This window comes from Corvus cornix, chromosome 3, assembly GCF_000738735.6.
Source record: "Corvus cornix cornix isolate S_Up_H32 chromosome 3, ASM73873v5, whole genome shotgun sequence".
Classification (NCBI taxonomy): Eukaryota; Metazoa; Chordata; class Aves; order Passeriformes; family Corvidae; genus Corvus; species Corvus cornix.
The window spans coordinates 53,654,124-53,680,026 of NC_047056.1; the positions used below are offsets into that span (position 1 = coordinate 53,654,124).

General features: G+C 40.6%; 1 protein-coding gene across 1 annotated transcript; it reads left to right on the top strand.

The window, feature by feature from the left end:
- Positions 1–2,210: 2,210 nt before the first annotated feature.
- Positions 2,211–25,489, top strand: TMEM242 (transmembrane protein 242). The gene is made up of 4 exons (XM_039569556.1): positions 2,211–2,405; positions 4,269–4,369; positions 9,601–9,738; positions 24,285–25,489. The coding sequence occupies exons 1-4, from the start codon at positions 2,270–2,272 to the stop codon at positions 24,381–24,383; spliced, it is 474 nt and encodes a 157-aa protein (XP_039425490.1). The 5' UTR covers positions 2,211–2,269; the 3' UTR covers positions 24,384–25,489.
- Positions 25,490–25,903: the final 414 nt, after the last annotated feature.

Sequence of the window (25,903 nt, forward strand, 5' to 3'; positions counted from 1 at the left end):
ACAGGTAACTTAGTGAATATATCGAATTAGTGCCTGTATTATGTCCCAACCAGCTTATCCACTAGCTTCTTTGCCTCTCAATACCTGAACTGCAAGCTTGGTCCTCAAGTGGAACTCACTGTTAGTGGAGAAGGCCAGGTATTCCTCTGCAGTCCTGCATCGGAAAGGAAGGAGGGCAGGAGATACTCAGGCCAGGACTGAAATATCCCACAGCATTACGTTAAGAAGTTTGCACACTGGGGTTCTATTTCGTGATAGAGCTGCTTATTGGCAGCAATACCACGTGTTTGCAAGGGTTATAAAAATCTCTTAGGGAATATTCTTATGCTAATTTGTTTCTTCGGTTTTATTTTAAAATTTACTTTCTTTCTGGTGCTCTTGCTTACTCTCCACACTCCTCCCTCACCAATATTGTACAATAATATGAACTCCCATGGGAGAGGCACCATGTTACCAATTTTTCATTAAAACCCAGGGGTTGATATAAAATTCCTAACCATAACATCAGAAGTGAAGATTTACACATCCTTTGAAGTGGAAAACTTTGCTTCCCTCCCACTGTCTGCTTTTGGCTCACCAAGTTTTTTGTAATAAAAAGGAAAGACAGCATTATATTACAGTCAATTATACAGCAAGAAGAGATTAATATTGTAACCTAAATTAACACAATTCTGCTGAGTATCTCTTGGGTTTTTAAAAGCAAGTAAAATTTACAACATTAAGAATTTTAAGTTATTCAGAGTGGATTTCACGGTCTTTATGCCCTACTTTAAGTCTCTGTGAATGATTAATAGAGACAGATCTTATCTAACTCTCAAATATAGATTCTTGGCATTGCTCAAACCAGGATTAAATAACATCATTATACCTTTCTCTTCTCTTTTTTCCTGGTCTGGAAAAATTTGAAAGAAAGTCATGTCTTGACTGATGTGAACTCAAAAAGCTATCCTGAGAATAAAATATAGGATTGTTATCAGCAAAGACACAAAAAAATACAACAGACACAATAATCTAATTGCCTCTCACAGTTCAAGGATTCCTCTATCAGATGCAGTGATGATCTTGACACCAATTACAATCAAAATGACATGCATGCTGCTGTTTTATTTTTATGCATTCTAATAAATTTAAATACTTTTATATAAAAAGTAATTTCTTCTTTTCACATTGTCACTCTGCAGTTTTTCTAAGACGCCCTTCTCTAAGCTTTTCCAGGAGGTTTTATTATTTGTGGCAAGGTCTAATTCTATTCCGAAGCACACACAAGATTTTGGGGTACATTTTTATGGGAAAAATAAGACTAGAGAAAAGAAGATTAGGAGTCATTTGCCTACTGTCCAGATTAGAAAAAAATGAGTTAGTGATGGGCTCTCTGTGTAAAACATTGTTTAATTTACACAGCACATGGACTATTAGGAAACAGCTTTGGACTGGTTTTTAGAAGTACCATGAACAGGAAGTTTCCCAAAATACTAAATTTTTGCCTAGCAACCCAGTCCCTATAATTAGACCCTTAGATACATGCTATAAATTATGTTGAAAGATACAAAGAAGGAAGCTGGGGAAGAAATGCTTGGTTTGGATTTATTTACATTCATTGTTTGCTGTTGAAGTACTGACTGTTACAACTAAAAATACACTTTACCGGTCCATACTGAATCTTAAATTAGTACACTGTTTGATAAAGCGATAAAATTAGATAGCACATCAATTTATATTCATCAGCAGCTGAGAATTAGGGTGGCACAGAGATGAAAAAAACCCAAATGTATGTTCTCGTAGCGTGAGAAACTATTTACATAACTTGTAAGAATGAGAATTTAGAACAAAAATATGTACTTTAAAGCAACGCCATTCGTCAAGGTACACCTTCCTAGAATTCATGGGAATTAAGTTTTATTTGGTCTCCCAGTTTTATTTGGTAAAGTCCACTACGCGATCTGTCCCACGGACATAAAAAAAAACCCCCAAAACAACCCAAATCAAAACCCTTACGAGGCTGCTACAAAAGACTTGATTTAAAAGAGGCTTTGACAACTTTTTCTCATCTTCCCTCTGCGCGATTTGGGCTCTCGGGACGCTGAACGCGCCCCAACAACAGGAGGCCGTTCCCAACGCAGCTGCAGCTCCGCCCGCGCTCCCGCGGGATCCCCGCCCGGCTGCGCGGCCGAGGAGGGGGACGAGGAGGAAAGGCGGCTGCGTGTGCCAGCCCAGCTCCCTCTCCTTCCGGGTTGCAGCCGCCGCCGCCTCCTACTCCCGGTCCTGGGCCATGGGGGCGGTTGCCGGCGGGGCCGCCCACGATGGGGCAGTGCCCGCAGCGCCGCTGGACCCCGGGCGCGGGCTGTCCCTGCCCCGGGGGGCTGCGGGCTCTGCGGCATCCCAGGACAAGCTCTTCTTAATCAAAGGTGCAGACAGCCTTCCTCTCCTCCCTTCTCCTCCCCTCCTGCCCCTGCACGGGTCAGGGACGAGCGGCAGCGTGTGCGGCAGCCCTGACACCGTCCCCAGCCGTGCTCCCCTTGCCGTATCCCCAGGTCTTTCCTCACTCTCCCGCCCCGGGCAGAAGGCGAGATGTTTGGGAATGCCCTCGCCGAGGCTTCTGGACACAGCGGGGAAGCCCCTGCAGCGCCGGCCGCCTTTTCCCTCGTCCTTGGCAGCGGCGGCGCCGGTCACCCTTCAGGCGCCGTGCCCCGGGGCACTGGGCCCGGCACGGCTCGGGCAGCTGGGCGGGATGCGGGACGCGGGACGGGCGCTGAGCGGAGCCGCCTCCTTCCCGGAGGGAGCTCAGCCCTGCGGGAGTCCGCGCTCGGCGCTGCCGGGCCGGAGGGGGCAGGAGCGCTCGGGGAAGAGGCGGCTCCCGCGGGCGCCGGGCAGCGCTGCGGATTCCCGAAGGGAACGAACCGGGAGAACTGCGGGTAGGGCAGAGCCAGAGTCTCCGCAGCCACGCACAGCTGCAGGGCAGCGGGCGCACGTCCGGCGGGCTGGCGGCGCTGTCCTGCTTTATGTTTATATTATATTGTGATTTTTATACGTATCTCCGGGCTGCTCCCGGTGTCTGCTCCGTCTCCCCGCGCCCCCCGGCGGAGCGGAGGCCGGGGCTCAGGCAGCCCTTTCCCAGCGCCGCTGGCCGGGACATCCCGGGACGCGCCCGGCCAGAGGATGGACGTACCCACACCAATTATTGTGCCTGAAATCGGGGAAATGTTGGTTACAGGCCTGGAAATGTAAAACTTTGTGGGCTGCATAATTCGGTCAGGATGCGAGGTTTTTGTGCTCCCAGGCAGAGGAGGTACCTAACAGATTTCATTGACACGAGTACAGGAAACTTCTTCATCACAGTAATCAGATAAAAACTTTTTAAAATTAAGATCTAACTTAACTGTATTTTGCTTCTTACTTCCTATTCAGACCATTTTTAAATTACCTAACTGGGATTAGGAAAGGGAAAACAGGGTGGGTATCAATACCTGCAAAGGAAGAACATGTAACCCCCTGAAATTTTAAAATTTTAATATTAATCAGATTGGTTTCTACAGTGCAGTAAGTCTTTGTAACAAGCCTTTTACTTAAAAGTGGGCAGGTATGGCTACGTGTGCCTTCGGTGAAAGAGCTAGAAGGAATCCAGGTACCCCAAGTGACTTTGGAAACACTGAAAGGACTGAAAAGCAAGGGATGCTTTCTGTCTTGGGAAAGCTTCTGCGAGTGTAATTTCCTTTGTTTTAAAAAAATTGTTTCAAATTACAAAAAAAAAAATTAACATTTTTTCAGAATTTTAAATTGAGCATTAGAACATAAAGCCAAAGAACAAGCGTTGCTTATGTAGTGGTCTTCAGAGGAACTGGTGGTGACCATTTTTAGGTGATCCTTTGAAATAACAAGTGATGCAACAAAACCAATTAAATTTCTCTTTTGGGGAAGAGTGAGGCATAACCAAAGAACAAGATGATTTTAGTACCCTGGCTCTGGACTGAGAGAAACTTCAAAGTACTGTGAAAAAGCATCCTAGAATTTGAATTTCTGTGTGTGGCTTGAAAATACATACACATGCCATTATTTTCAAAGTGCTCTCTTTTATAGAACTAATTCTTTGTCTTGCTATTTTGTCATATTGAGTTAACATAAAAAATGTAGGCAACTGGGACTTTCCCTTCAGCATGTGCTGACAGATCTGAATTTTTCGTGTTTTTTATTTTCTAAACACGTTGGTTGTTTTTTTCCTTCCCCTTAAGTAATGAAGTGTTGATTTTTATTTCTTCAACTTTTCTTGGCAGGTGGAATTTTTCTAGGTACTGTTGCTACAGCGGGAATGATAGCAGGTTTTGGCACCACGCTTGCAATGACAAAAAAGAAGAACCCAGACTGGTTCAGTAAGGTTTGTTCCTCTAAGCTGTTTTCCAGTAGTGATGTGCAGGAAATAAGAATGCACTGGATGCCTTATAGACATGATGATATATGTGGAACTTGGCAAAGCTGATGATGAGAGCACTAGACTTAGTTGAATTCAGTACAGGGGTAGGATTCATTTAAAAATCAGTTCGGAGCTGGCCCTGCTGAACACTTTAGTACTTGAGATTAGCTGAAATACATAATGCTTACACTGTTTGCTGGAATCATACTTCTGTACAGTGGAATAAAGTTGCTGGTCTCGTTTGATTCTGTGATGTGAACGCACTTCAGACATGAGCCTGTATCACCTCAGTGATCCAGTTCAGCATGCGGTCTCAGTGCTGCAGTGAGTCTGGAAGCAAGGTGACTGCAGTAAGGATGGGAATGAGGAGGTAGAAGGTCTGCAAGCTGTGGAATATGTAAGTGGAATCATTTAGTCAAAATTAAAGCTCTCCACTCCCATCCTACTGTGTAAGGGGAAGGATGAGAATGAATATTACGGAACTATGAGATCTGATGCCCAAAATTAATCTGAGCTCAGGCAATTACTAACTGGATCCACTTGTGCATTCTGAAGAAAAGAACTGCAAAGCAAAGCTAGCAGTTATACCATGTCGGTGTATTAGCTTGAAACACAGCACATGTGATTGAAGGATGTTTTATTCCTCACTAATGCTTTGTTATTGCTGAAAGTGTCAAAAATATGCCCTTGAAATTGATCAGTCTCATCTCCACCAAGCTCCTAAAATGCAACATGTATTACAGATGTTCTTAGGGAAGTAAGAACTGATCAGTTGTGTTTATTTTAAAAATGATGATTCAATAACATATCAAGTTAATTCAATGCATATCAAGAGAAAAAAAAATCTTCCATCGTACTTTATATCAGAACCTTCATCTCTGATCACTCGTAATCTCCCTTTGTGGTCAAAGAGCATGAGGATCCTTCATTTGCCTTCCCACTTTCCTCTCTAGGCTGCTATGGCATAACTCATCCATTGCCTTTACAGAAACAATAAGCATGAGTTTCTTTTTTGAAATAGAAAAAATAGAAAACTTCATGAGAAGTTGTTTCACAAGCTGTGGAAATACATTGCAATAAGGAAATTGTCTCCTTTTTCACCATGTTTTTTTTTAAAATTTCCTTTCTCTTGAGCACTGCATTTTTTCCAGCTTGCACATATTCTTGGGTGTCTGAGCTGTCCTGTTATCGGTGTGAAATTTATCAAGAGTGACATTGCATTGACATCCAAGGATATATATGCTGGAAATGTCATCAAGTGATATATACCATTTCGATCTTTGCTGAAAACTGTATCTGTTGTATTTGTGCAAAGGAATTACAACAGTTTGCTAGCAAAAATCTGTGATTCATGGGCCCCTCAACTTCAATACTCCAGAGTGTGGAAAGATACTTGTTTGGCAAGGTACTTTTCAGTGAGCAGTTTAAAAAAGGAAAGGCTAGACTTTGAGAATGGCTTAACTCTCTATAGAAGCTCTCTGAGGTACCAATGAAGTTTTGCATTAGCATTTTTACCTAAATTCATAGTTACTGCAAGTAACTTTTAATAATACATCATATATAATAATAGCTACAGGAAATTGCACCCTTCTTAGATGTTCAATGCCTAAATACTATTTTTTTCCATGTTAAGGTGAGGCCATAGTTTGGCAGGTTCTTTAAGCCAACATCAGCCAGCATTGATGTTGAAAGAATTAATTCAACCAGCCCTTAGTTTCTGGCAATTTATTCCTGTTCCAGTGAAGACGCCAATATGTGTGCTATTGGGTTGGTGAGATGATCCTGGTTAATTAATGGGGTTTTTTTTATTTCCTTCATTAGTTTTGGTCCAAATCAGTCATCTGATCCACTTTACTACATGACTGCAGTGACTGTGCTGGTATGAACTAGGGGGAAGGTCTGAAGGAATGAGAATTGTTGCTCAGTGTTTAGGAAAAAATGCAAGACCTATTGTTTCAGCTTCTTTTCTGGCTAGTGCCAGTTTTTGTGTTGGTGAAATGGAGGCGTGCAAATCAGGTAGAAACAGGAAGCAAATGTAATGCAGCCTGGGTCAGATTTAAATAGTTTTAGGGGAGGAAAAAAAAGCAGCAATTTAGAGGGGAACCTGTAGCATCATAGCATCATGGCTTCATGACTGCATTCAAACCACCAGGAGGCAACAGTATGAGATCCTACTCTTGTAGAGTAGTGTCAGTGTTACTGGCAAGAGATAAAGTTGTAATACCTTGGTGGTGAATTAAATATAAACATTGGTAGGACTGATGCCCAAATTGTCTTAAAAATGGAGATTACATTATCCTGTTTAGTGATGAACCACTGAGGAAAACTTCGGTTAAGAAATTATGGGGGAGGGGGTGTTAAAATTAAATGCTCAGCTGCAGCAGCTTCCTTGTCAGAGGTGTCCACTTCTACCAGCATTTATTCAGGTGTTTAATTGTACAATGGATTAGGTCACACAAAACAGTGATACACTGAACACAATCAACCCAAACAGTTGAACACACTTTATTTTAGGCACTGCTTCCTTTTGGAAACACTCCACACACAAGGGAGCAGTTATATGAACAAGGCCTGTGTTTGAATAAAAAAAAAAGTGATTTTTTTTCCTTCTCCTGCTTCCTGTTTATATCTTCCAGAGGAAAACAAAACAACAACAACCAACCAAATAAAAAAAGCAGCATATATTTGGAAAACAAATCAGCTAATTCTGCCCTATTTTTTTCTGGCCTGTTTTTGGAAAGACTCAAATATTGTTTAAAAGCTCATTCTTTAAATTAAAGAATTTGTTTTTTCAAAGCAGTAGTGATGAGAAAACAATCTGATCACAGAATAACAGGTTAGCAAATAAAAATTATCTTAAAAATGTTTTTTTGATTGTGACATCTTTTTTTCTCATGGTACTGTTGTCCTTTTTAATTTTTTAGGATTTCATTAATCAGCTTTCTTGATGCTCTGGACAGCATATCTGATAATCATTTAACCAACTGCCCTGTTTACAGAAACCCTTAACTGTGTACTTAAGTACCCTGAGGAATCAGCCTGTGACTGAACCCTGTTTGACTGCAGTCAGTAAAACCAGATCAGTTGTTTCCATTTACCACTATTTTTCTGGTACAATCAAGCATTTAAATAGTATTCGGGTGGGTTTTTTGCCAGCAATTTTCACAGATAATGACTCCTATTTAAAGATTCTGTGTAGAGGATATTTTTGTCCATTCATTTCCCATCTTCTAAATGGGACAATTTTTTTCTCAGTGTTGTTGTATATGATTAGACGACGGAAGCAGGAAAAATGTCAAAAGTAATCAGCATTTCAAATCTGCTCCAAGCAGTAGTAACTGAAAGAGTTATAATAGTTCATTATCTGTGGTAAGGAGATAATAGGACCTGATATTATAGTGTGACTAGAGATCTCTGCTGTTTGTGTGTGTGTATGCTTACAGAGCATTGTTTTTGTTAACAGCTTCCACTCTGGGATGTCCAAACCGGAATAAATAAGGGCCAAGATACCCTTATTTATTCCAATATTTTTCTTGTGCCCTTTCCAAGTGTGGGCTTCTCCTTGGGTAGCTGTGCCTACAGCTAAATCCTAAGGGAAAGTGTCAATGCTGAGAACTGTCTGAGGATCATTTTAACATTTCAGTAAATACAAAGCCGAGAGGAGAAAAACTACAGGTGCTACTTGACTGACCATAGTGGTAGACACTAAGTATGTTTGATTGTATCAAAGAAGACAGAGAAGCATTTAAAAAAAAAAAGTAAAAATTTCAAAGCTTTTTTAAAGCAAGAATACAAAAGATTTTTTTCCCCTGCTTTTTGTGATGAGTAAAAGAGAACGATTCTTTGGCACATTTTGGAGAAAAGTTTTTTTGATCCTTCCACAAGTTAATTTCACTTTTCTGTATTTTAGACTATAAATGAAATAATTCTTTATTGAATATAATTTTATGTGTGCAATCTCATTTATGTTACCCCTGAGCAATAATTAGTTGGGGTTTTTCCAAGATACCCAGTTAAGTGGAACTGTTGAGTTGTCGAAGGACCATAGATGCCCATCTTTAACAATCACCATCAAAAATCTGTGTTTGTTTGTGAACAATTGAACAGTGATCATTCGGAGAGGAAAAAAATCCTCTGAATGGCAGTTGCCAGTATGAGCAAGAGTATTCTGTCTGTCTGACTGCTGCTGTGGGCTACACAGGTTGAAGCTCTGCTATACCAAATAGGTGCAGTACAATGGGCATTGTGAGATGAGAACGGCCAGCTAGCAGTGAGTGTGGGGTGCACATGGATTGATGTCACCCAGCATGTGCCTGGTGCCCCTGGAAGCTGCAATGTCCATTTATGTGCTGTGACAGAGAAGGTTTCATTGTGGCTGGGACCCCATCATTGCTGATGCTCCATTCTTGGCCTGAGGTGGCTTTTCCAAGTGAGTGTTTTGTGTTTTCAGGACACGTCTCATGGCAGACTTCTATGCAGCAGTATCTTAAAACCACCTGCTCTTGTAGGTGTCTTCTGACAAAAATGAGAAGTGTGGAGACCACAGAGCATTTTCAGTGTTGCTGCTTGGTGAACTCTGCATGGGCATGGGTTCAGCATGGTTGTTTGTGTTTAAAAAATTTTCCTAAATAGTTTCCAGAGCTTCTTCAGAGTTGTAGCCCCTTGAAATTAGTCCCTGGGTCACTGTTATACCCTTTCCATGTCCAGATGAAAGCTGCTTGTGTTCTTGCAGTTTCCCAGTGTGCTGTTCCAGAAGTGCAGATAAAGACCTGTAGGCCGCTGGGTGCCCCCCATGAAAAAGTACCAAAATCAGTGATATACAGTGATTATGTTCAGATGTCACTGGCATAAGGGCTTGTGACTGGTTTCAATTCAGTTTTGTATTTTGACCGGTGAGATAACTGAGCATTGGATTCTTTTGCCCATGAAACAGCTGACTTTGGTATTTCTGGGCAATGAAAATCATCCCTGGGTTGCACTGGCACTGGCAACCGTGAAAGCTGCTCCTGGTAGGAACACAGTTCATCCAGCCCCTTTCTTGGCTCTTCAGATGTGCTGGCAGCCATAAGATTTTCTGTGGCCACACTAGTACAACTGGCAGGTCGGGAAAAAATCTAAATCACCAACTTTTTTAGTTCTAATTTTTTTTCCAATTATTGTTTGCTTTGTCATGATCTCTTTATCTTTGGTTCTAGGGGATTACTGCCACAGCTGCACTACCAGAGAGTGGTTCATCGCTGGCCTTACGAGCCCTAGGATGGGGCTCACTCTATGCGTGGTGCGGAGTTGGATTGCTGAGTTTTGCCATCTGGAAGGCTCTGGGTGTGCACAGTGTGAGTAGCAAATATGATCCCCTCAACTCCATATTTTTCTTTGGGTCATGCATCTTGGGATGGCATCTCTATACTGCTTCAGCCTAAGAATTACACCTTCATTCACCACACATAGAATGACTAACCAGAATGTGTGCAAACAGGGAAGGTGTTCTTACATCTGCAAAAATGGCAAGTTGTGGGAGGAGACAGTTTAGGGGGAGGAACAGTTTTCTCCTGCGTTACGTTTATTTGCACAGATGTTTCAGATACTTCACAAAAGAACCAGAGTTCAAATTTAGAGACTAAAATAGTAGCTAACTTTGTATATCCTTTGCTTATTGAATTGAAGGCTACCCCCTTGAATCCTATCTTTAGAGCAATCCATTTATTTTTCCAAGTTCTATTTTTTGCATCAGGGCACAGAGGATGTAAGAAAAATTGAAAGGAAACCAGCTTGCTTTCTAGAAGCAGCAAGGGACAGAAACTGGAGTATCATGTGCATTGGAATGGTGGTCCTTGACATGTCATGTCAAGGCAGAGAAGCTCAGGAAGCATTTGTACATCCCAGGATACCAGCTACAGCTATCTTTAGTAAATTGATTATGTTCCAGTGTTTCACAACGTTGAGTGTGAACACTAAAGGTCATGTGAGCATTTTTGTTTGCCCCTAGTAATGAGCCATGACTTAGAGTCCCCTGCAGCTATAAGTTTGGCAGAGCTGTTTGCATCCACTTTAGGACTAGGAATGAATAGACTTCCTTTACCCTACATGGTAATTATTTATATATTCAGCAAAGCATATATAAAGGAGGAAGATAATACTACTTCATCTTAGTACTGTTCTCATTAATACCTTTCTTGAAGCTCTTATTGCTTGTCTACTCTGCTGATGTATCCTGTAGCTCACAATTTGAGTCCCAAATACAGAATTACACAATCCTTTATTTCTTAACTTTCAATCTTGAATCTCCATAGGAACAGATAAAGGAAAGCCGAACACCAAAAAAGCATGGCAGGACATAGGAGGCAGCTACAGCACATCTTGTTTAAACTGAAGTCCTCCACATATGGCTGAGTTGGAATGTCGGGGAAGGGGGAGGAAGAGTGGGAGTATCAGTTTATGCTCTCTGCATGCTGAGCTACAACAGTTCACTCAGTTTGCTAGCAGTCCTATCACCAGTCAGAAGGACTCATTTCACACTATACTACCAATTCTGATTTCTCATTCTGTCAGGGTGTCTGGTCCTGCTGAAGGACAGCAGAGTCTGATCCTAGTCTGCAATTTACATTATCTGTTTTTTGGTAGTTGGTAAGCTTAATTTTTACTTCCTTGAGAAGTACTGGCCTAGACCCACAGTTACTGGTTTCCCTGTGGGGCTTTTCTTGAGGCTGCCTGACAGGGAACACCCACATAAGCTTGAGATGGCCAAGCCCCAGGACATGTCTATGTCTCCTGGGGCTTCTGACAGCAAAGGCTCTTGAGTCAGAAGCAAACTGCAAGCATTTTAGAGAATTGTTGAGTGTTCCTGGTCAGAAAGGTGCACCTTATTATATTCTGTGTTGCGTTAGTGTTGAAAGAAGGTGAGGGAAACTGTGTTTTAAGAGGCTCTTGAAAATGTCTGTTAGTATTGTTTTCTGTCGTGGAGTGCTTATGTTTCACTGTAGTGCACAGTGAGGATTGCAGATGCTGAAGGAGTAGATTTCTGTCAAGAGATTACTTGGAACAGCTCTTTCTGCTTTCCACTGAGATACTTATTGCATTCACTATAGAATTCTAAATTTTCACTGCAGAAAGGAAACACATACAGTAGTGCTATTCATTATTGCAGAATCAAAAATCAGCAATTTGTAAATTTCCTGTTGCTATATAGCTGTTAAAATCAAATATATATATATATGTTTAAAATTGCTGGAGGTACAAAAGTATAAGCTTGTGTAAAAATGGAATATTCTGACCAAAGAGGTTCATAGCGCTAAAAATAAATTAGACCCTTAAACATATGCTCATTCTCAGAAGGGCCTGTTTTTATTTGATACGTTGTCCTAAAACTTTTGAGGAACATTGTGATACTTTTGAAAATCCTTAATTGTGTTCATGTAAGCAGAGATAATAGATTAACAGTCAGTTACAATACTGATTTTTACTCTTTGAGTAAATTGCAGTGCATATGTTATGTCTAATAATTATTAGATGCCCACAAAAATAAATAAAGTTTTATTTTTAGGAAACCGAATTTAGGACTGAGTGAAATAAAGTTTCTTTCCACATAAACTGTTCAGATCATGGAAGACACTGTAGATTTTGATCTAAGTTTGACATTTGCAAATGAACATTTTAATTTCAGTTAAATGTTTTAAAAGGAGGCTTTTACAGATTTACCTGAATAAAATGTCTTGAGTCTTCAGTGCGGTTGAGAACTGTGAATTCACTGGCTCTGTAGTCCATGCAAGTTTCCAATACCTGTAAAATTTCAAGTCACAGTTTCCAATCTAGTAGCATCAGGTATCAAGATTTGAAAACTAGGGACTTAAAGCAGACTTTAGCCTCTCAGCGTGCTATATTAGATGTAACTTGGGGGGAGACTAATTTTGATGCCAGGAACCCGGGTGAATTTAATAACTAAAGTTTTGGCAGCTGGACAGAGAGAAGACGACGTTCTGCCCAGTCTCTTCCTCTTAACAGTAACAAGCTGCCCTTGGGACCTGCTAATTAGTGACCTGGTCCTGCTAGGCAGCAGCTTCATCTGTTTAAGAGCAATACTGATAACATTATTGACAGCTAATACAGTCTCTTGATTTTAAATAGCTTCTCTTGGTATTAAATTGTGAAGGATAATAAAATTCTGATTGTAAGCACTGCAGGTGTTTCATTTAGCAAACAAGAAGGATGTTTCATTTGCACACAGGAGTACCTCAACTCCAGCGCTCTCTCAAATCCTTTGCCAGCTCAGTCCCTGGGACTCTCGAGGTGGCATCTTGGTGAATAAAGGACTGACTTCCACTTGCCAGGTTTGAGGGGGAGTTCTGAGTCAAGTAAGACTGAATGGTTAAGTGTTTAATGCCTTGAATGAAGTACAAGAAGCCTCAGTAGAAAATCAGATGTGTTGGATTGGCAGAAGTCACACCAGGAGGAGTAACAGAACCAGCAGATGTTTACGAGGGATTGGTGTGGCCAGGAAGGCCAGGGGCAGTTCCCGTCCTGGCCGGCCCGCAGCACACCGGGGCTTGGCTGACTGGGCCGGAGAAGAGAGCAGATCTGCTCACTGAGGTTGGAGAAGTGCAGTGCGAGGTGTACTCCGTGCTTTTTGTGCTCTGAACGCTGCCCACGCCAGCCGCGCCCCGCTGCGAGGCAGTGGGATGTGCAGTCGGTGTCACTGGGCGGCCCTGATCCTTGTGCCACGCGCCGGGAATGCCTTGTGAGCGGCCCGGCGCCGGCAGGGAGCCGTGATGGGCCTTTCCCGCACCCCTGGAGGGTAGAACTAAGGCAGGCAGGTGCTGCTGTGCCCCAAGCCGGGTTGGTTTCTGGCGTTTGTGTTCCCGCCCCGCTCCCGGCGGCTCCCCCGGGGCCGGGCGCGGCCGAGGCGCCGCCGCTGCCCCGCAGCGACACCCGGTGGCGCCGGCCGGAACAGCAGCGCCCGCGCCAAGGGCCCGGCTCATCCCTGATCCCGGGGACTGCGGGCTCGGGTCCCACAGCCAGCCGGGCTTTAGACAAGCGGTGCTGCACTGCCAAACGCTGCTGCCCCCAGCCAGAGCCCAGCAGAGCGGCCTCACTGGCTGCCGCTGCCAAAATACTGTGGCTTCTAATGGTGGGGTACGTGTTTCCTGTGAGAGTGAATTATTGATGAGACAGCAAGTGATTGATAAAAATATATATTACCTTAAGCTTTGTGGCTGTTTAAATTATTTTGTCATCGCTCCCAAAGTCAGAGATGAAATGACAAGAGCAAAGTGGAGTGATATTTCCTTGATGAGTTGTAATTTTTGTAATTAATCTGTGTTAGCAGCACGATTGCTCAGCAGTTTGTGTCGTGGAAGGAAACGGAAGCCACAGTTCAGGATTCCTTGTCCTCACACCTTCTGAGACAGCCTGTGTTCGCCCTAGAAGCAAGCTGTTGTTAAAATTCCTTCCAGGCACTGAGGTGATGCACCAGATTTGGTGATTCTAGATTTTTATTTAATCTTTGTGGTTTATTAGTTCTTAAAACAGTGCTGTGACAATGACTGCTTCCAGCTCTTAAATGGCTTTATTGTTAAAGGTGGTTCTCTGTAGCTTTACAGTCTGCTGCTTTTATGCCAGTGTCAAAACCCAGGGGAGAGAGTAAGTAACTGATCTTTATGTCTTGGTAAGGAATATAAAAGATTTTACTCTGTCTCAGGTTGGGTTGTTAATATTCCCTGATTGCACTTACCACTGTTGTAATATGAGAACAGGCAGGTAAGTAATAAACCCTACTAAGTTCCTCTGAACTCTTATTCTGAAGAAGTGATGGTTCAATGAGGACTTAGTTTGATAATGGTTTAAGTTCTATTTTTCAGAAGCATAAAAGAGTAATCTTTTTTCAGAACCTAGGAGATGGTGGTTATCTACTTTTATGTTGTACCTCTTGAAGAAAATAACCACGTGTCAGTAATAATCAGACTTTTTTCACTTGCTTCCTGCAACCTCTCAGAACAATATTTAAATGCATACCACCTTTGATTATCTCTGAGCATAGAAGCTCTGTCTATATTAGTGAGTATCATCGGCCAGCAGCACTGGGACAGTGAAGCATTAGCAGGCTGAGGATCTGATATCTACAACCATTCCAGGAATTTTCCAAATTGGGACTGACACTGGCCTTGCCCTATGGCTTGAATGCCTGTTTGCAGTTGGACTATGTTATGTGCACTACTAGAACGCTTCTTCAGATTTGTGTCACCCTAAAAAACTGCAGGTCATGCATTTTGAGACTGTTCAGTAGTACACAGACTCATGCCCAGGAAGCATGACAACTGGGAGATTTGCTTCCAAAGACCACGCTTGATCTGAATCTGAGACTCATCCAGACATACCCACAGCTTTCCTCTCTGAGGCACCTTTCAATGTGGAAGGAGATGTGTTGTGTTAAACACAAGCTTGAAATAAGTCTGGCTTGACATAAAATGGCACCACTGTTTTCAACAAGCTTATTTGCTATTTAACAGCTACCACATCCTGGTATTATCTTCCATGGCACTATCTTGCTGGTTTTGAGCTTGCAGCTTCCAAACCATGTAGGTGCCCACTCGTGGTGCAGTGGGATGGCTGTTTGCTGATGCAAAACATGGAAGTATTGAAATAAATTTTGTAGAAAAGTTGAATTTGGCCAATTTATCATTTCAGGTTTATTTTAAAGTTGAATAATAGTAGAAACATCTTATTTCAACATTCTGCATATGAGCTTTTCAATGAAATTAAAAATTTTCAGTTAAAGAATAAATGGCGTTTCACTCAGTAAGAATTTTTAAAAGTAAAATATTCAAAATATCTTAAACCTGCTGTTGCTACAGTTGAACTAAATGAGTATTTTCATTGAAGTTTTGAAAAATTAAACCTTTTTAATTTTATTTACATATTCTACTAGTATTATGATCCACCATGCCTTTTTATTACTGGTAAAAGTTTCATAGAATCACTGAATAACTAGGGTTTGAAGGGCCACTGGAGAGCGTGTAGTCCAATCCCCCTGCCAAGGTAGGGTCACCTAGAGCAGGTGACAGTTTTCTTTAAGTTTTCTGGAATTTTTTAGAAATTAATGGTTGAGTTGTAAACCTTTATTTTGAACTAAACTCGCAGCTATAGAGTACTTGTCAGATACTAAAACATATCTATTAGTGTCTGATGTTCTTTTTTTTTCTTTTTTTTTAAACTGCCAGCCATTATGAACCTTCTTTTAAAAGCAGAACAGTGCCCTCAGCCCTTGTAGACTGAAGCGTACAACAATTAACAAACAAGATAAATTATGCTTTAAAAGCCCTCTTGTTCCTCATGCCCTCAATAAATTAGGTTTCATTTCCTCAGAAATAAAAGCATTCTCTGTCCCGTAGGAAAAGGGCTGGGATGATCCATATGTAGGTTTGTGAGATTCTGATTGTTGCTGTTCTGTGGAAAGCTGGAAAAATAGTGAGAAGAATTGCTTAGCAATTTGTGACTAATATACTTATAAAATATTAGTTTATCACTTTTATGGTGTCGCCTAATGAAATATCCTGTTTTTCATTGATCTTAACTTTTAAAATATTAAGAGTCTAAAACAATTGCATGGCCTTAAAGAGACATCTAAAACAATTAGAAGCAATGCAGAGAATATATGCTTGGCTTTGTTGGTAAGAACATTTCCTAAGTGAACTGCTTTTCTCTAGAGAAAATCTAACCTCTGAATCACCATTTTAAGCGTAAAAATAACATCCCCCTGCTTATGTCACGAGATGCTTGATATAATTTTGTGAAAGTATAGTCATAGGCACAGTATAAATACAAAGGAGTATTGGCTTTAAGGATGGATTAATTTAAAATAGAAGATGAGAGCTTGGAGACATAGTTTTCAGATGTTCCTGGGCTTGGCATCTGTAAATAGTACTGAGATTTATAAATCTCAATATAGGCATATTGCAGTGGCTGAAATTATTATTCTATTTCGTAAATGAGCAAATGTTGCTATAAAAGCACCATATCTCCCAAAATAATTATAGACATCCTAGAGTCGTTCCTAAATTTTTTGTTATTAGTTTTTAATTATTGTTGTATTTAATCCTCACATAAATATTCTTCGTGAAGTTTCTGTTCCTCATCATGCTTACGTCTGATAGCATAATAGAAATTTACCTTTTCCTTGCTATTTCATCATCACATATTTCTATAGAAATCAAATCTGCCCATTTAAAATTTTTTTTAATTTCCTCAACACTTATTTAAACTCAAGCTCTTAGAGAGAAGGTGGAGTACTAGTACAAGTTAGCACTTTGTCCTCCTGCTTATACTGGATTTTTCTGTACTGCTTATAGTGCCTAATCAGTTTGGTTTGGAGAAGACTTTCCTCCACACGTATGTACTGCTAGTATTTTATCCAAGAAGGGAAAAAAGAAACCAATGGGCTTCACTGTTTACTTGATAAGGCCCAATGATTATTCAAGGATTAAGATCTTCATTTTCCTACTGGAAAGCTGCTACATCTGCTTTATGAATAGGAACAGCTGTAAGGGAGTATTTCAAGAATATGGGAAGGCTGTAACTGTAGCTGTCTTGAGGAGTTTTGCTGTTGTGTCTTGGGAGAGACTTGCAGCTGTTGGCTGCCAGCAACCTGTTGGGAAGCCGTGGTCTGAAACACCTCTGTGTCACCCTAAGTGGATGAGTGGGTTGATCCACGTCTTGGCCACATAGAACTATAAAATGTGCATGTACAAGCAAGATCTGAATCCAGGCTTCTCTGATGGGTGCGAGTTATTCGTGCTACATCTTGGTCCCCTGGCATCCTCCTGTGTGTTAATTGTGGTGCATGGCCATGCTTGCCGTGCCCCGCTATAGGCCAGGATCCCCAGTGCTCTGCTTGCCTGGAGGCATCCGGCTCTCCCGCCTGCCTCTGGGGGTCACACTGGCTCTGACAGCTTCCTGCATGGAATTCAGCGACAGTCATGGCCTTGAGGCTGAAGCCTCACCAAAGAGTTTTGGGTTTTTACTGGCCCTTTCCCCAGCCTTGAATCTCACTTGTGGATGATACATACAATTAATTCCTGGGCATAGAGAGGAAAGAAATTACTCAGCTTGCTTTTTACAGGAAACTGCTTGCTTGCAGACAATTCCTGTTTTGAATTTAATTCAGAAATCCAAATTACAGCGCAGAAGAGTTTATAGGGTTGAGAGACTCGTCCTGAGATTTTTGGTCCATTAACCAGTTTAGCTTTATAAATGTGGATATTTTACTTCTTTAAATTTAAAATTATTCCAAGATTAATTTTTCAAATTGCCCAGGGTGACTAAGGGGCAATGACTAATACACCATAATAGACTAATGATGTGGATGTCCTTTCCAGGCACCCAGATTTGAAAGTAAGATTCTGCAGAAATAAATGGCACATTCTTTAGTAATATCAAAAGTATTCCACACTCAATTTTTCTGCATGGCACAAAAGCCTTTACTTTGAGGTACCATATACTACAAAAATTTAAGTCCTTGACATTTTATTTCAGAAATATCAACATGGAAGTGTATAAGAGTGAAAAGAACACTCCTGTATCTCTGAACCTAAGGAAATCCCTTTTTTTTTTTTTTTTCTTTCAGAATCCAGTTTACAAAATTACTGTCTCTGTGAATAAAAAATTTGAACATAACTAGCTAACCACATCCCTTTTTTTTTTTTTTAGTTCAAAATTATCTAACCTTAACCCAGAACAGTTTTACTTTCTTAAGGCTTTTCTACTGGAATAGCATCTTCTTCCCACTTTGGGATCTAAGTCACATTTGCACTGAAATGAAGCCAAAGTGAGGCTAGTAAAATATGTTTGTGATGTAGACCAGCTCTCTTCCCATTTATGAATTAGCAACATGTCTTCTGCACTCATTGAAAAGTAACATGAGGAAAGTATTTCATGTGTTTTTATCTCATCATGTGACCCAATAATTGGAAAAGAGGCAGCCTGACCCCTGTGACTTGACAGGTCTCTGTAGTTCACCGGTATTTCAAGACAGAATATGGAGTAGCTGTGGGAGGCTACTACATATTTCTAATTGTTTGGGAATGCTGACAGCTTCGTTCTAAACAGTGATGTTCCTCTCCCCTTCTCCCTGTAAAGTTCACTTAGGTTATTTTCATGCTGATTTTCTTTTAAAAAGCACAGGATGTGTTTTACCCACTTACACAAGATTTATAGAGATAAATTTGTGGAAAAATATGTCAATGTGTTTGTTTAATTTTAGGCACTGCAAATAGCCCTCTGGTTTCAGAGAGAGTGCTCAACACCGCATAAGGTTAGGCATGTGTGTAAGCCTCCATGAGACAGGGGGCCAGTATGAGCTCCTGACTTCTCTAGATAGTTTAACACAGTTCTGCTGCTGCTTTTCTCTCTGCAAGCCTGAAACACTGGAATCGGCAAATAGATGGTGAACAGTGTACTATGAGAGTACAGTGCAAGGTGGTTAAATATTAGGATGTTTACTGCCAGGATTGACACTCTCAGGGCCGTTTTCATAGACTTGTAGTTCTGCGTAATCCAAACGTTCATGATGCCTTTGCCAGTGAAGTGCAAGATGTAAGAATGTGAACCAGGGCTCTATTTTCCATGCTTATTCCAGAACTGGCACAGCGTGACCCGCAGCGAGTGCCCCATTTTACACAGAGAAGGACAATCACCTTCAGCTGCCAGGCTGGCTGCTCTGCTCCTCCAGTCCTGCAAGGGCTCAACACTTGTCATTTTCTACAAATAACTTGCTATTTCTGTACCTGGCCCTTGGTAATCATTTGCTAACAAGGACAACAGCAATTATTTTAAGATTTGGGAAAAGGTGACAAGAGCAATCCTCGCTGATACTTTTAAATCCAGGGCCGTCTGCCTCATCTTCATGCCTTGTGAAATGGATGGTGGCTGAGGAGAACAGAGGGCATGTACAGACTGCATTCTGCTGCCACTTGATATTCCAGTTCAGGGCATGTAACCTCATTTCACTTGGAAGCTAATGTAAGCAGTTCTTACTGATACAAGTACTAAAATAGGAAACTAATAATTCCTGGAATCTGGGTTGGTCTATTATGAATGTCAGACATTAGAGAGAACATTTCTTAGTAAAACTTTCATTCTAGGAATCAAATAGACTCTTTTAGCCCCTCTTCCATTCATTTTAATATGAGCAGCCATGTAAGTGCTCTCAGTAATAGTGCTATCCCAATTTTTGTGTGACATTCTGTCAACGATGTACATTAAAAAGAGATTATTAAATGGAAGATGCTTTTAGGTCCCCATATTTTTGCCATCTGAGGCAGGATCATTAGGTTAAGATAAGAAAGTAACAGTGATCTATAGCTATTACAGATTATTTAATGCAGTAAGGTAGATGATACCCTTTTAGAGAGAAGCCTGACAGAGGTAGAACAGTTACTGTAATTTATTTGGCAAGAAAAAACAGCGTCAAGCTCCGTAATATCTGTGACAAAAAAATAGAATTCACTTGAGTGAAATTCACTTCAGAGAGTCGCCTGCAGGAATGGAGCGTGCTGGAATGTTAAGAAATGTGTTACAGATCGTTCATGTACCACTACGTTCAGAAGCAGCAGTTGAGAGTGGCCTATGGTACTGAAGGCAGCGGGAAGAGGTAAAATACATTCAGCTTTTAGTGCTTGGTTTACTGCACTATTAATTGAAGACATTATCACAGTTGAACCGAGTACCCCAGTGCCAGTGTGGCTGACAATAATAAAGAGGCAGCCATTGCAGTGAGTTATTTCAAAACATTCCAGTGCTTAGTACATAGCACATTAGCTCTTGTAATTAAATTAATGCCTTTTGATTTGAGACCACTGATGTGAGTATTGTGGAATCTGGAGGAAATACAGGAGAAGAGGAGAAGAGACCTCCCGAGTGGCATGTCTGTTGAAAAGAAAAGGCAGGGCAAGACACAGATTCCTAACTGCAGCATTTCCCTCATCAAGGAGTGTGTTTGTCCCAAGAGTTAAAGCAAGTGAAGACAAGGTCCCAATTCTCACATCTCAAGTGTTCAGCATTAATAGAACATAAAGCTGATTAATTGTCTTCACAAGAATCTCACCACACTGCAGGAGGACTGGACACTGGTATGCCCAGCTTGTTGAGGGACTAACTTAAATGTTTAGTGAACAAACTTTCTCTGCAGGGATACTTTGAGGTCGCACTGGGCCTAGTATGACCCATTTAGTGTCAACTAAATGCAAGCAAGAACAACCCTGAAGCCAGTGTGAGGTACTTTGGAGCCAAATTTAGTCCTAAATATAAAAATATTTTAGAGTTCCATCAATCAAGGCCAAGAAGACTGAGCTCTAAGTCTCTGACTGAAAGAATCATTTAGACTGGAAAAGACCTCTAAGATCATAAAGTTAATCCATGAAGAAGTTACAGCCTAAAATGGGGTATTAGAATGGTTTGTAAGCAAGCAGGCATTGTCAGTGGGAGACAAGGGACAGGAACTTAGGGATCCTATTTTCATGGTTATTTATGTGGGTATACACCAGTTCTGTGACACCAGAGAATGGTTCTTTTTTCAAAGCTTTCTCCGTGGTTTAAGAAAGTGTGAGAAGTGAGTTTTAGAGGAGCTGAGAGTGCAGGGAAGAGAGTGGCTGGGATTTGGAAGTGCATTTGGGAGAGCAACAAGCACAAATGTGGAAATGAAGGAAGAAACTCGGAAGCTGATGTTCTTAGTGGAACAGGAGGGAAGGGGGAAGATACCTTAGAGGTCCAGGTCAAAACCCCAATGAAACATTGTACTGCACTATCTGACTGGGAGGAGAGGGGAAAAATAGGAGTCCATGACTGGTACTAATTAAGTTGCTTAATGTCTTACTAGTGAGATCTCAAAAACCGTTGTGGAGAGAAATGATCAGGTGTAGTATCTTTTAGGAGCTATAGAAATGAAAGGTTCTAGTAAGAGCTAGCTGTGACATTTTTGTTGGGAAGAAATTGGCCCTGGTTTAGACATACTGTGAAGTCATGTATTAATGAGGCCCTTGCCAGTCACTGCAGATAATGTCCTTCTTAAAGAGCTGACAGCCGAAAGTGTTACACTGAGAAGACAGTGCACAGTAGTGATCAGCTTGGCATTACAATTTATTGAAATAGATCACTGTCCAGGAATCACAAAGGAAGAAAATCTGTGGAAAAACATAAACCGTGGTCAAAGCTGTGAACTGCAATGAGAAACTATTTTTGTGCAGTGCGGGCTTGTGGAAGAGGGCAGGCAAGAGAGTAAGTGGTAAATGAAACATTGAGTCTGGCATCACTTTCAAGAGGTTTTACAAATAAGCATCAAAATCTGGGAACACAAGGCTGAGAAAATTTCTCAGGGAGTCTTAAAAGCAAAAGAAAGACACTGAATATTTCAGATCTGATCCACGTGTTAAGGAAAAATTGCTTTTCCAGGAAATTAGTTGCTTTTACCTGCAGAACATAAATTAATGATCTGAGGGGACAGAAATCTATCTAATATTCTTAAATCTGCAACTGCTAGCAGTGTTTCACTGCTTTCTAAATAAATACCTTTTTTTTCTTTCAGAACAGAGTTGAAGTGTTTTATTTTCCAGACAAGACAGCTTTTTGCATTCAAGAGTTAGGGTTTGGCATGTTAATCATTATGAGGTGGTTGTCAGAGTGAGGAATCACTGTAGTTTTCTGCGTGGCTCCTCCACCCATCATCTTCTTTTTGGAGGCTTTATAGAATTGCTGTTAGTTTCACTTTGGTTTTGTGCAGCTTCAGTGGGGTAACAGAGGTGTCTTGTAGGGCTTATGAGTTTATCATTTAAATTTTACACTAAGAGAAATTTAAGTCTTAGTTTAGAAACAGCCAGAAAATCCACATTGCACCAGATGATTGGCTGGTGCTGAATGTTTTATCTCCAGTTACACTAACAGAGCTACAGCATATTACATCAGGTTAGTATCTGACCATTCCTGTGTTCCAAACACCCAGATAATACTTAGAGTGAGATGAAAGAGTAGAAGAGTTGAATCACTCTTTAGGAAGCAAAAAATGTTAAGTAAATTGAATACTTTCCATCCATCAGTGAGCTGGGATAACTTAATTACATAGGACTGGAAAAAAACAGCTAAGCCAAAGCTCCTAAAATATTTCCTACCGTAAATACTTGTATTTAATTGTCAGCAATTGTTTAATGTAATTCGGGCTGTTCCTCTACATCAGCTCTGATAGTGGTGTTTATTATTCTTGGGAACATTAGCTGTCTATGAGAGCTTCTCAGTTTTAAATAAGAAGCAAAAATGTTAGTTTAGGAACAATTGTGGGTGATTGCCAAGATTTTTAAAATCCAAGAAGGAATAATTAATCAAAACAACTATCTGATCAGAATGAAATACAAAACAGAGAGTGAATTAGTTTTACTTAGGAACAAAATCAGGAAAAAGCAAAAAGGATAATTTGGCTCTGAATTTTCCTCCTGCTTTATATAACATGTATTTTTATTTGATTAGCAGTACCCAGGCATTATTACACAAAAGCTAGGGTTCTGAAATGCTTTCATCCATCATAGCTACTGTGTTACTAAAGGACTGGTAATTTCTTTGTAAATTGTTTCATTCTTTGTATATCAGATATACATGATATTTCATTCTGTAGATCAGCTGTAACTTGAACAATTGCATTCTGGTAGCATGTCTCTAAAGAAGGACCAATTCTTTGTCAGAATTATTCATACACAGAAGGACTTGAAGAGAAAACAACCCAGAGGTATTTGTATAAATACTGATGACCTATAACACACAAAACATAGGCATTTTAGAGTAGATGCCTGTGTGGCTGTTTGGAATATCTAGATTTCCTGGAACCTCTCTGTGGGACATACTGCCTGAGACAGCATTTGCTCTTCAAGAGGTCATTGCATCCAGTGCTTGAATACCACATCCTGTCTTCTCTGTGTGAATGTCATAGATTCTGTCATAGAGCTTCCTAAAAATAGCAGTCCAAAACTTTGCCTGTACATCCTGCTGTTTGTGTAATGGGATTTTCACTGATTTGGTTTTTCCATGCCTATCCTTTAAAATATATATGTAAAAATACATGTAAAAGTCCTGAAAGAAAGAAGCTCACTAAATGTAAATATTCTAATATAAGTGATTTTTTTAAAGTCAATGTTTAGTTCTGGCATTCCAGGACTACTGAATCAGACATTGGTGATAAAATTCTTAGCATAAATATAAATTATAATATATATATATATAAAATACGGATACATTTCCTCTTTCACAGTATTTTCTCAGCAGTGAAAGAAAAGCTTGGTCCCATATATTGTTATGAATCTTGTTTTCTTTCCTACTGGTATATACATTTGAATTAGACTTTGTTTTGTCACCTTTATCCGTATGGTGGGATAGACCTAAGCTGTCAGAGCTGACCAGTATTTTGCTTTAGCCCTCGTTTTAAAATCGTTGGATAGACTATTGGACCTTTCATCCATTACAAGTGTAGAAAAAGGCACTGCAGTCAAAATAGGGGCACATTTCATTGAGATAATTTTCCTCCAAACAAAAATATTTTGTGTGTGTGTGTGTGTGTGTGTGTATAGTAATTCATGTAACAGTAGTGGATCATTCAGGCAAGCACTCCAAATCAGGCACCCCAGTGTAGTGCATTAGAAGGGGTGATTGTTGTGGGTCCCTTCATGCTTTTTTTCACTTTGTCAACTGAACCAACATAAACAGAGGGAAAGTCTTAATTTTCTATTATTTTGAAAGCTTTTTACTTATTCTTTGCTTCACACACCTTCTTCTGTGGGATAAGCCTGGGGTTCATGGTGCTACTTTATGTATTCCTTAGTAACAGTTAACTGATTCTATTTTTAAATCTCTTTTATAGATGAAAGAATTTCAAACTAAGATGCAGTCACTCTTTCCAGCAATTCCTAAAAATAGTGAGTCCACTGTTGAATGGGAAAACTTACTTAAGTCCAAGTGAAAGACTCAGAGCCATTTGGAGATGTCTCTTCCAGCAAGAATAGGAGCAGAAGTAGCAGAAGTGTCCCCTCTGGAAAACAAAGAAGACTCAGACCGAGCAAGTTACTGACTGAGTGCACTGAACCTGGGAATGCCAGTTAACATCTAGCAGCAAGGGAATTCAAACCAAACCAAACCAATTTATACTGTGCTTTTCAGCATGTTTGGTATAGTTGTTTTGGGAGAAAATGAACCCTCCAAGATAAGTTGGATTCAACTGGAAAAAAGATTTTTTCAAAGACTAACAGAAGAAACTGATCTTGATTAGTAAAATATATGGATATAATCCCAGTAAACTCCTGTCCCATCCTGTGTTTCAAGAAGAATTTTGTGAAATTTCTCTAGGAAACAAGAACTGTACTTTCAGTGACTTGTTCTATTAGGAATATAACCATCAAGTCAATCATAACAGATCTCTTGCTGAGCCTGAGGGTAAAGCATATAGTGCACTCTTCAAAAGTAAAGGACATATTTAAGTTTGCAACAGAGAAAGTATCTAAACCATTTTTATATGTTTGAAGGGTAAGTTTAAAACCCAATATGCAAGTAGTGACCTATGAGCTCCTCTGCAGAGCATCAGAAGAGATCTCTACAAAGTTCACTGTTTTCTCAGTATTAACTTTTTGAAATTGGATCCCAGAATAATGAATCTGATAGTTTGTATAAAAGTCTCTACTATATTTGTATATCAATTAAAATAGTAAGTGAAAAAGGTGTAAAAGAGTGAGACACCCAGTCAGTCCTACGCAGATGTTTTCAGCTGAGAAAGTGTATGGGCAGGACTAATTTTGTGTGTTCCAGTCATTTCTGTGGCTCTTCCGCCAGGAGAAGCAATGTGACATTTTCCACACTGCAATAATCTCATGAAATGTGGGTGTAAACTAGAAAGAGTAATGTCTTACTCAGATGTTGTATTTGCAGAACTGAAGATCTGTAAAACTGCAGAAATAAAAAAAAAAAGTGCTGTCATTGAACAATCCTTTGTTGCTCAATTATCAGATTTTCTTATTAATTGCACACAGTCCAGTTAGTCAGTTGTCAGATTTAATAAAGTCCTCTTAAAAGTTGTCTTTTGTGATGTAAGTCTTTATATTCCTAGGAAAGAATATTTAAAAAGCCTTAAATGTCAGATGAATAATAGAGAAGTATGGTTTTCTGTGGTACTGTATTTACCCACTGCTTTTCTTATTCCACATTGTTCCCCCCCCTTCCCCTGCCCTTAGCCGTCTCTCCCTCCAGTTCTCCCTATTGGTTCCAGTACCCCAACTCCGCCCAGCTACCGCCCCTGAACCCCTGAGAAAATCCCCTGCGCCCGGACCAGGTGTGTTTCCGCCGCTGGGAGCCGGCTGGTCAGCGTGTGACAATAAAAGTTCCTCTGAGATCGCCGTGAGGGACCCTTCTTCTGCCTCCTTTACTGTCCCCGTGTTGCGGAGCTGACAGCTGGCCGGAGCAGGGGCGCGGGGCCGTCCGGAGGGGCTGCGG